General features: G+C 40.2%; 1 protein-coding gene across 1 annotated transcript; it reads right to left on the reverse strand.

Annotated features, from left to right (window-relative positions):
- Positions 1-1,221: 1,221 nt before the first annotated feature.
- On the reverse strand, positions 1,222-11,743 carry supv3l1 (SUV3-like helicase). The gene is made up of 16 exons (XM_074613105.1): positions 11,314-11,743; positions 11,015-11,092; positions 8,706-8,813; positions 8,491-8,605; positions 8,161-8,329; positions 7,344-7,455; positions 6,702-6,779; positions 6,301-6,392; positions 5,985-6,165; positions 4,969-5,062; positions 4,642-4,761; positions 4,437-4,536; positions 4,225-4,305; positions 3,708-3,884; positions 2,847-2,995; positions 1,222-2,390 (listed from the first exon to the last, which is right to left on the reverse strand). The coding sequence occupies exons 1-16, from the start codon at positions 11,594-11,596 to the stop codon at positions 1,955-1,957; spliced, it is 2,373 nt and encodes a 790-aa protein (XP_074469206.1). The 5' UTR covers positions 11,597-11,743; the 3' UTR covers positions 1,222-1,954.
- Positions 11,744-12,109: the final 366 nt, after the last annotated feature.

Raw genomic sequence — 12,109 nt, forward strand, 5'->3', positions numbered from 1 at the left:
CAAGCAGCGGCCCGACTAGTCTTTACAAACTCATGCTGTGCAGCCAAACATTGTTCAAACTCCCAGAACATTATTTTACATTCTAGTGGAGATCCCAAAGTTTCCAAAGAGATTAAGGGATTAAACTCTATGAACCAGCCTACCATAATAACATAGTAAGGCTGGCTAACATCTCTGACCATAACCAGATCCTGAGGCCCAGTGAATACAAATTGTTGCCATCAAATCAGAGATATAGGGTTCCACAATTAGTTAGACTGAAGCACTCTTTTGTCGACCGGTCAATCCTAAAATGAAATATGGAGCTTAATCCCAGATCAAAAGTACGTTGAAGGGTCTTGAATATATTGTCTGTAGTGATTGTAATGCTATGTTAAATGTAGGGCTGCACAATTAATCAAATTTTTATCAAAATTGCAATATGGCCTACTGCAATTTTCAAATCTCAGGATGATCCTTGTTTCCGGTCTTCAATTTTTTTTGTCTTTGTTGATGTTGTAAATGGAGCGGCTGAGATCAAAGAACAATTTCAGAATTTATCTGACAATAAAGTAATATCATCATCATAAAGTAACTGTATACTGTACAGGCAGGTATGTCTATCACATCCATGTTTCATAATTCCAACTTGTGACTGATGTCCGTCTTCATTGACGCGGTTCGTTAGTGTTTAGTATAAAGTCTGTCATGACTTGAGATTGTTTCCTATAGTACACAAACTCATCAATACACTTCTAATTTAGTTCCAATCTTTACATTTGATTTCATCTCTTTGTTGGCTCTTGTGAAAGTCTTGATTGTATTATGCTAATTCATCAGTTAGTTTGTCATCATGTGTTTGTTCAGGATTCCCACTCTTTTTCCAGGACTTTTTCAGTGATGATCTAGCTGGAATGACAGACAGGGATCACGCCATACACTGATACTGTATGTTCCTCTCTGTGGAAGTCTGATTTAAAAGATGTGCAGTCTACGGCTATAACTCATTTGAGATATCATCTCTTACGTGCTTAGAAATTATGACAAATTGACTATAGAGTAATGCAAACACACCAGATATAGACAAAATAAGCGAGCAAGCAGGTCAACTGAATCAAACATGTTGACAAAATTGGAAAATTGGTTTCCCAGGTTTTCCAGGACACGCGGGAACCCTGTTTTGTATTTTGTTACTCCCCGGTGTGAGCTGCATAATACAACATAAACATGAAATCAAGACTGTTAAAACTAAGTACATTTTTAATTGACTAATGTCTTCACCCAACCAAGAATGATACATACTGATGCTGTTCTGAGGATTTACATTTGAGTATACTGAGCAAAATAAACACAGACTGATTCTAGACCTGCATAACACACACACAGTGCATGTTTCCTGGTCACAATGCTTTTACAACAGCAGTTACAGCACTGAGTGACTCTCCACTGAAACACTGTGGTAAAACATGTTACTTGTCAGGTAAGTTACTACTGTGGGCCCTTCAGGCAGGACGTCCCACAATAATCCACAACAATGGGTCTATTTCTTGTAAACCAAATCCAAGTGAGGTCAGTAAAGTTCGTTGTTGGGCTAATTGGACAGGTTTAAATTAGTTTCCAAGGGGGTTCAGTGAGTTATTTTATGCTCCCATTGAAATGGGTGAAAACAATGTGAGCTTTTAGCACAGTAAAAACAAGTAGATAACAAGAAAACCATTTAATGACCCAGTGTTCAGGTGTAAATCTCAGTCCAGATCAAATCACCATAATCAAACTCTGCTCTTGTGTTTGTTCAAACTACATTTTGGTGGTTTGATTTTCACGGCTCGAGTTAAAAGCTTTTTACGATCCCTCCGGGGCTGGAAACCGTGATTCATTTAAAACAAACCACCAGATATTATCCGAGGCTTGTATCAGTTACCCATCTCCATGGAAAACAGCACTGACCACGTACAACACAATATTGTTTTCCTCTTCATTTCTTCTTCTTTTTTCTTTTCCCTGCGTTGTTGTTGTCATTGGGATGTTCTGTATCGAGCGCTCTCTGATTGGTGGAATCCTGCTTATGATCTTTAGACCACTCCCTCTGCAGCTGCCGCAGCAAATCAGGAGTCAACAGCCCGTCTCTCACCAGGCGACTGGCCAGAGAGCTGTCCATCATCTCTCCTGAGCCTCTTTGTCCTCTCTGACCTCTACTATTGGTCAAATAATTACTGCTGGCACTTCCACTATTCCCACTTGTCAGTCCACGCCTGCTGCCCTGCTGCGTCTGTAGTGGGTCCGTGATGGTTGGGTCGGTGGCTCTGATGAGACGGGTGATATTTCGGACGCCCTGTTGAATGATATCATCAAGTTCCCGCTGGTTTTCCCGAACGGAGGCTGTGTCTGGAAACATGTCCATGAAACGGTAGCTGCAGAGACAAAAAAATGATGTTTTACTGTAAAGAAGAGGAAATATGATGATAATAATAAGCCTTGTTTCATCAGTCAAGGTCAAGTCAAATTCCCTGCACCATGATGAGAACGTCAAACAACAACTTACCATAATAATCCCATTTACATGACAGGTAGAAGTTGACATAGGGTTGGGCGATATGACGGTATATAACGTGGACGAGTAGAAACGTGTCCACCGGTAGAGATTTGGCAATACCGTTTCCCCCATGGTAGCTAATCTCGCGTGATTTCGCACTAAAACTAATCAAATGTGATGAAGTTATCTTAAACAGTTTCTTAATTGAATTTACAGAACAAACAGGGTATCGAGATATATACCGTTACCATGATATAAAATGACATATACAGTGATAGAGGATTTTGGCCATATCGCCCACCCCAAAGTGGAAATATTAAAAACATAAGGTTACCTTAACCAGAGGTACAGATCCAACACATCGTGAACAGCTTCCAGGTGAACCAGGTCTTTAATGTTTTTAGGAGCAGACAGAGGCCAGTTGACATGGCGACAGACCCAGTCAAATGTCAGGGGCTCGTCTCGACTGAACTGACGGGCAAACTGCAAAAGAAACAAGATTCAAATCAGTGCAACAAAGCTGAAAGTACAGGACAGTGTGCAAAGCTTAACAGACGAGCAAAGGAAAGGAAATATGTTGAAACGATGTTGTGAGCAGTATCATTAATGTTAATGGAAATACGGGATCATAATGAAGAAAAAAAATATAACACCAAAACTATGTCCAATTATTATTGCATTATTACTGTAATGAAATATTAATTCATTTACATCAATTGCTTCTTGACCACTCTACAAGCAAGAAAGAGTTTTCTTTGCACACATTAACAACACCAATATTAGAAGTTACAACTTGACCCTGCATCTGAAAAGTCACTTGTTAAAACAGTAATTTAATCCTGGACCTAATCTCGTTTTATCAGTGTGATATAGCCATAAAGTGAGAGAGCAAAAGTAAAGTACATTCCTTGGACCTTTTGATATTTTATTTTTTTACAACACTGAATCAGTTTCTGTTGTCTGATAAACAGAAAAAAATGTCTGATTGATGATTACAGATCAAATGTTTTGTTTGATCTTTCACTACGTCACCCCCGTCTGACCCCAATAAACACAGACACTGCAGTTTATATTATATAGTTTTACTTTCCCCTCAGTGCTGCTATTGCTCATCAACCCAACCTTCCTTATCTCCCTCCATTTACCTCCTTTCATCTCCTGCCTTCTTCCCATGTTTACTCCTGCTCATCCTTACCTTTAGGAAGGAGGTGCATACAAAAGGTTGTTTCCTGTTGATGGGAGCAGTGCAGAAGACGTAGCGTGACCTCAGGTTGAGCGGGATGTGCTGAATCATATCAGCCAGAAACTTGAAGTCGTCAATGTTGCAGACAAAATACATACCGTCCACCTGAGACAGGCTGACAAATATGTCCTGCGAGAGAGAGAGAGACGGAGGGAAAGAGGAGTGACAAAATGTATCAGAATGAGAAAATGAGGCTGTAAGAGATAAACCAGCGTTTTCTTGGCACTTATTAGCATTCTTACTGACAACGTACATCTCTTCATGAACAGCCCTGAGCCTTCAACCTCAAGGTGTACTTGACACTGAGTATAAAGCACTCATGGCCGTTATATTGTCCCACTTCTCCAACTCAACATAATAATGATTTCTCACACACTGTTGTTTTTTTAGATCACTGTTCATAACCAGTTCAAAGTTCCTCACAGTAACTTTAATGAAGGTAGGAGAATGAATAGATGGGTATACTCACAACAAGGTTTGACAGTGTAGCGTCAGGTAGATGATACGCAAACATCTCTATCTGCTCTGCTGTAGGATGGAGACCTGCAGTCTGAGACAGAAGAGGAGAGATAAACATCAGGAACATCATTTTTGCAGCATGTTCTACTGATGGGATACACAGTGAAGCTGGGTTTTTCAGGGTTTACCCAAGAGTGTGTGTGTTTGTGTGTAAATGATCACCTCTATGGGCTCTACGGAGTGGCTGAGTATTTCCTTCAGAACAGGCAGATCATCTCTGTGCATGGTGGTAACTTCTCCCTCTTTAAACTTGGAGGAGAACCTGGGAGATATAACAGGTTTAACAAATGTACTTGACAGAAACTACAATTGCTTGCTGATATTGTGTCTTCTGAAGGGGGATAATATGGGTGAAAAAGAGACTGACCTCCCTGCACGGCCAGATATCTGCAGAGCTTGTGATGTGCTGATGGTCTCCATTTGTTTCTCCCCTTTCTCATTAACATTAGGCTTTACCAGACTGTTGAAGATGATACGTTTTATACTCCTGGAGAGAGAGAGAGGGGAAGAAAGGCAGAAAAATGGATAAACATGATTAGATTAGAGTCTTTTTAAAGCCCCGGTGTGTAGGATTAAATCATTTCTGATCTTAGCAGCTTCTATTGGTGTATGTTGAACATGTGATGATGATATTTGTTGAAAGAAAAAGGGAAAATACTAATAATAGTAACACAGTGTGCATGATGGTACTTACAGGTTAAGGCCCATGCCAATAGCATCTGTAGCCACCAGTATGTTGCAGGGGTCATCAGGGTCATTGAACTTCTTGGCCTGTGACAGCTTGGTGCCTGTAAATCACACAACAACCAAGCTTGGTCTCTGTCACAGTCTGGAGCTTATTTACAGAAGTAAAAGCTCAAATAATGGTTGGTGAAATAATTATGCACAACAGAAATTTTTACTTTTCTTTGATTTTTTATGATGTTTTTGGACAAAAGTCGAGTTCAAACTGAAGCCAATGAACAGACTTTTCCCACACATGACCACCTCTTACTTTAATAAACATGCAGACGCTTCATGGATGGAAATACAAATTCATAGGAGGGGTAGAATTTTTTTTTTCATCCTCATCTTTGCAGCTAACCTTTAGTCTTCATATGGACTGAGGACCAGGTTGATATAATGGGCCTCATGCAGGAAGCCATATATGAACACATTTTTGTTCGTATGCACAATTTGTTTTTTGCAATGATACACAATGATTTCTGGGATTCAGCAATGTTTTCTTATTTTTGCTCATTTCTTAGGCGAAAGAAAATGTTATGAGAGTTCGAGAGCTCTCTTACTAAGATAAGAAAAAGACAGCTTTCACAGTCCATAATATGTTTGTCCAATGCAAGGATAAGTTAAATTTGAGGAACATAAAATGCATGGATATCATATAATCAATTTAGATTATTATATGTTTTAGAGTGATTGTAATGATTGGGTTATTCACTTTGTGGGCTAAATAAATACTATTGATCCACTGATCCTAATTAAGACAATAAAAACCTTTGGATGATATTGCGTGGCTTTCAAACTGCTCTTTGATGCTTCTCGATTACTTTGGTTAAGTTTATTTAACAGTAAAAAGTAACAGTAGTCATATAGTCTTATGTTTGTTTCAATGCATACGCTTTAAGAGAATGTTACTACATGAGGCCCAATGAGTCTTTTCTTTACACACAAACACACATCTATCTATACATCCTTCTAGGAACCACTCACCTGGAGGTAAACTCCCATAAATGACAGCACATTCAAGTCCTCTGATCTCAATCTGTCTGCTTATGGAGTAGATGTCATTTTTACTGAAGCAGACGATGCAATCTCCTGCACTCAAGTTGTCTAATGACTCCAGAGCCTGATCCAAGATTGTGAATGGAGTTAAACGCTCGTAGGTGTTGACCTTAAGAGAGAGAGAGAGAGAGAGAGAGGAATGGAGAGTGGTTACCCAAACACAATGATTAATAAAACATTGAATAACATGAGTGACACTCCTCTCTTCCTGCTCCACTACAGACTCACACTATTACAGACTCACCTCCACCTCCTCTCCGGTGGTGTACATCAGCTCTCTGATAAAGTTTATGGCTGCAGGTTCCCCGCACACATGGATCTCCTCTGCACAAAGACCTACAGACAGACAAAGATGTCAGCTGCTGAAAGTTGGAAACATCATCATTTAAAATAAATAACGACGAAAACCTGAAAAATTAATGTCCAAGAGATTCAGAAAAGTCTTTCATTGATTATCATGAATGTTACTATCGCAATTTCAAATATTAAGTATGAGCTGTATTAACTGAATAGTAAAAGAAAGTTTTAGATGATGCTCATTAGTCTTAGACCAAATGAGTCACAGGATGAGATAGAGAGACATGAAGTGTAGGAGGTCTTGTGTGTGTGTGATTGACTGCAAGTTTCTGAGTGTGTGTTACAAACCCAGCAGCGCTCTGGTCCAGGCCCAGCCCCTGGAAGGATCTCTCATCATTTGAACTTCATCGATTACAGCCACCTCATCTGAAGACAGACATACAAACGACTTATTAATTCTAGGCACAGGAGCTCATCCTCATCATCCAACTCTTCCATATTTTTTTCCAGCCATGGAGTTCTGTTGGGCCAAACTTATATGGAACTATTGAATCACACCTATCAAATAAATCAAATAAATGAAAATCGCGGGTCCAAATCATAAACAAATGACATGCTACGAGTAATCCGCCGCAGTACTAGGTATGCCTGGCGTAAGCAAGAGAGGCCCGCGCCAGCCGGCACAGAACGCATCGGCGCACAGCTGCAGGAGTACAAATCAAGCATAAGTGTGCTCGTGACTTAAAATGTCTGCTACCTGAAATATCATGAAAAACAAACAAATGAACAACTGGTTTTGCAAATCACAACTCAAACCCTTTCCCCATACAAAGGCAAGATTCCTTTCATCTTATTTTTTGAGATTAAAAGAGATGAGACTCCACTTTTCAGTCAATCAATCAATCAATCAATTTGAAAAGAAAAAAAAAAGTTTTCTTGTTATATTTATGCTATTAAACTGAAATGTTTGAATGTGTTGTGTTTACTCACAAGGTGTGATGACACTGCACATCTCAATGGTACAGGCCACATGACCAGCTGCTCGGCCATCCGGGTCCATGAAGGTCCTCTCCTCTCCCGTAACCAAGTCACATGGCACACCCTGCGAATACACACACGGGGCAATAATCAACAGCACGGTGAGGAAGAGATAAAAGATCTTAAAAATACACATAGAAATGGGGAATAGAAAAGACACACCAGACACAGTGAGATAAAGACATTTATCTTTCTCAGATTGAAGACTTTTTTTCACATATGTAGTAGTAATCCCCAAGTGTGTGTAAAAAGACTGATGTGTAAAATCACTAGGGTTTCGCTTTAGGGTGCTAAATGCGCGATTGGGAGCATTTCTATTGCCTCCGCACGGCTCTCAACATGACGACGACTGAACTGGTGGCTCACAGCTAACGGTGCTAACAGTGAAAACAACGGCTACACTGCTGACAGAGCTAACAGTGTTAACCCAGGGGGGGGAACCGGAGGGTGGTCAGTCAGGACGGCGTTATCAGCTGTAACCGCCATGTGAGCGCAGTGCAGAGCGGCGGTCGTGAGCGAGTTATTGGGGTACGCTCACATGCACTAATATGCACTAGAAGCATGCGCGGCCGGCCCGGCTTCAACAAAGCACAGAGAAGCTCAGATTACAGCACACACAGAGGGAGAACGACTTTATTCTCTGCTCAGGTAGACATTACTCCTCTATATCTTTACATAGACAATACCTGTTTACTGCTATATCAATGCTCTGGATATCGTGTAGAGAACCTTTAAACAAAACTGATAACAGAAGAAGACAAATACGTACGGCATTGTTGGTCTTCTCAAAGATCTCGTGGGCCAGTAGTTTCAGGGGGCCACAGTAGACTCCAGACTTAGCAGCCAGGTAGCGCTGGATGGCTTGGTAGGTTTTACCACTGTTAGTGGGACCAGCATGGAAGATCACCTTCCTCTGGATGGCACGAGCCTCAGGGTACCTGATGAACACAAAGTAACATTGTACATGTTATAACACATGAATGGAGATGGTGACTGAAACTACAGCCAGTATAGTGGAAGTAAAACCACTGCTGGTACCAGACTGTTAACTTCAATATCAGATGTATAAACAGCACATACAGGCCTCTGTAGTACGCACCAGTTAGCAGGGACTCTGAGGTCTGAGATCTTTCTCAGGTCATCCATACAGTCCAGCATAGGAAAGATTTGCTTGGAATGACGCATAAAGTACGGGTAGATGTCATCAACATGACCTGCAGAACAACAGAGGTTAGAGTTAATTAAAGGTTGAAATTAATTAATATTATCTCTTGACACAACTTCATCTTGAGGTTTAATTAAAAACCGACAAACCTGCTCCAGAGCAGATGTCACTGAGGATGATGTGCAGATCGGCGGGGAGTGATGTCATTTCCAGAACATGCTTCCTGAAGCTAATGAAGGCCTGGTGGAACAGACGAGCTGTGAACACACACAAGAAGACACATAAGGATCACCATATAAAGCCTGCTGGTTAGATTTCTGTCCGCATCATTTTGACATCAGCATCGAAAACTTCACAAGATCAAGACAGCTGCGGGTATTCAGCTGCCACAGCTGCTCTCCACAGACAGCAGGACCTCAGCTCTTGATAACGATTGGCTCAAATGTGTGACCAACATGTTTTATAGAAACTCTTCACTTTCTGTTTAATTGAAAATATTTGGAGCTTATTAGTCTTCATTTTTACTATGAAAGTGTATTGTTAAACCAGAGTAAAAGTGATCTGGTTGATGACAACATTCATCAGGCCAAATAAGTGCCATACATTAATTTCATAACAACTACAACATGTGGGACATGAAGGTTCTTAAAATAACCTTAGTAGACACTGATGTTGAGCCCGGACAGTCTGATTATACCTGTATGGTATATAGTGCAATAACTGTACCTTCAGCTTTATTTAAAAAAAAAAAAGGAAATGTGTGTCTCAACTTTTCCTTTTCTCTCTCTCCCCATGTATGTGAGGATAAATTGGCTATTAATTGATGTTTTGAATTTCTTTATTACGCAATGTGAATAAATGTTTTTACATTCAAATTATATGTGGTTAAGAATTTAGTAAATTGTCTGCATTTCTACAGAACTTTTATCCAAAGTGCTTTACAATTTGCCTCTAATTCAACCATTCACACGCCACACATATGACAACTAGAATTACCACCTCGTGGTTGTAATCCTCCGCCAACCAGTCAAGTTGCAGTTTAAATCCATGTCCGTCCAAAATGTCATCACTTCACATCATTTTATCCTATTAGACATTTGCCATTTGACCATTTGTGCTAGATCATGTAATACAATTCCCTCCAGGCGTTCCTGAGATAACGCTTTCACAAGAGTGAGATGGACGTGAGGTCACAGTGACCTTGACCGTTGACCACTAAAATCTAATCAATTCACCCTTGAGTCCAGGTGGACGTTTGTTCCAAATTTGAAGAAATTCCCCCCAGGCGTTCCTGAGATATCGCGTTCACAAGAGTGGACCGGACGGACGTACAACCTGAAAACATAATGCCTCCGGTCACGGCTGTTGCTGGCACGGAGACATAACAAGCCACCATTCCACTGGCCTTGGAAGCAATTTAGGGTTCAGTGTCTTGCTCAAGGGCACTTCGACCAACAGGCAGTAAGAGCCGGGGACCGAACCCCCAACCGTGCAATTAATGGTTTACCACCCGAGCCAAAGCTGCCTACTTAACAGCCAGCTCAAGTTAACTCAATAGTATGAGGGTTAAAGAATAAACACTGTCATGATTATCACTATATATAATATATAATGACATACAGTATTTTTAAACCCTGTGTTCTATCATCCACAACATTCATTAGAAGACAAGGTAATCAATAACATTTACACCGGTGTTAAAATGAGGTTTTTGAAATCAATAGACCATTTTACAGCTGTAAACTTTCAAAATGTGTCCCAGTTTATTTCATGTTGCAGTGTATGTGAATTAGAGCTGCAACGATTAATCAATTAATCGATTAGTTGTCAACTATTGAATTCATCGCCTTCAACTATTTTGATAATTGGTTTGAGTATTTATTTAAGAAAAAAAAAGGTCAAAATTCTCTGATTCCAGCTTCTTAAATGTGAATATATAATATGTGAATATTATATTTTCTGGTTTCTGGACAAAGGAGGACGGTCTGCAGGACAGATAATAATGCACAAAGTGCACTTTCATAGACTAAGCTACTGGAGTTACCCTGCACTATACTCATTTTTAACCGTCTCTTCTGCACTATATTCACTTTTTTAATAGTCCTGTATCACAGCGGTTACTCTGCACTATATTCAGTTTTAACAGTTTTCTTCATCTTCTTGTATTTTTATATCTGGTATATTTTTTTGTACTTTGTATTTTGCACTACTAACCTTTTACTGCCTTTTTACTAACATGTTTTGCACTATGGAACTGTGATGCTGGAAACTTGAATTTCCCTCGGGATCAATAAAGTTACTATCCATCCATCCATCCATCCATCCATCCATCCATCTATCCATCTATCTATCTATCTATTGTATCTATCTATCTGTCCATCTATCTAAAGTTACTATCTATCCATCTATCTATATATATATATTGACATCTCATAAAATATGTGAATGAATTTCTCACCATCCAGGCCATGGGATGCTGCCAGCTTCTGCATCTCCTTCTTCTTATAAAACCGGTTCACAACTTTCAGAAGTTCACCTGAATCAGAGAAACAATCAGAACATTACTTTTATGTCTATTATTAAGTACACAATACACATACTGTGTTCCAAATACTGGACATCTGAGACATATCAGGTAGCCTTGGCACACATGTGGAAAAACAACAACAAAAAAGCAACAGCATATGTTAATGATCACCTAGTAGTCTGAAGTTGTCCACACACCTCCAGGTCACTTACACAACTAGCTCTACTCACTTTTATCCAGTGGTTGTGTGAGCTCCAGTCCCACTCCTCCATCTGCAGAGGAGTCTGTCCTCAGAGACACGGGGACAAACAGAGACGTGTCCGGGGGTTTAGGAGAAGAGCTGTTAGATGATGAGACATTCCTGCTGGACACCACTGAACCAGCCGGATGTTGTCTGTGTAACAAACCAGAGCCAGAGGACGCATGACAGCTGCCCGCGGTGAGGCGAGCAGTCCGGCTGCTCATGTGGCGATGAAGCCGAGAAAACAGGTACACACACCTGTTTACTGACATCTCTACAGGTAGATTAAACCCACCTTCTGTGAGCTGCGTACTATGTGTCTGCTAGTGTCGCTGCATGCTGCTCAGCAGGTCTAAACATGTGAGTTACACAGCACTAACTCCACCAGAGGAGGTCAACACCAGGCTCTTCCTGGGTAACAACACGTTGGGAAGGACCAGTCGTTATATAGCTGCCCTCGAATGTGCCTGTGTTAATATTGGACATAAACGTATTTGTATTCAAGATGTAATGAGAGCAACTCGCTTAAAATGAGCCAATATTTATTAAATAAATTAACATGAGTGAAGATTGATTTTTTTCTAAACATTGTGCAGCAAAAAAAGCACATTATAAACAGGCAAATGAAGGGCACCTCTATGGCTGAACCCGAAGATCGTATATGCAACTTGGAGGATTGACTCTTAAAAAAAAAAGATTGTCTGCTTTGAGTAAAACCACATTTGAAGGTTTCCAAAGCCAAGAATTCATTTGAGTTAACTCTTCACAAAGGACTTTCTGTTTGT

This window comes from Sebastes fasciatus, chromosome 2 (assembly GCF_043250625.1).
Source record: "Sebastes fasciatus isolate fSebFas1 chromosome 2, fSebFas1.pri, whole genome shotgun sequence".
Classification (NCBI taxonomy): domain Eukaryota; kingdom Metazoa; phylum Chordata; class Actinopteri; order Perciformes; family Sebastidae; genus Sebastes; species Sebastes fasciatus.

Coding starts and splice junctions, on each gene's coding strand:
- supv3l1 (XM_074613105.1), bottom strand. CDS start 11,596: ATGTCAGTAAACAGGTGTGTGTACCTGTTTTCTCGGCTTCATCGCCAC. Junction 8,606..8,705: donor TGACATCTGCTCTGGAGCAG/GTTTGTCGGTTT, acceptor GTTGTTCTGCAG/GTCATGTTGATGACATCTAC. Junction 4,537..4,641: donor ATATCTGGCCGTGCAGGGAG/GTCAGTCTCTTT, acceptor TATATCTCCCAG/GTTCTCCTCCAAGTTTAAAG.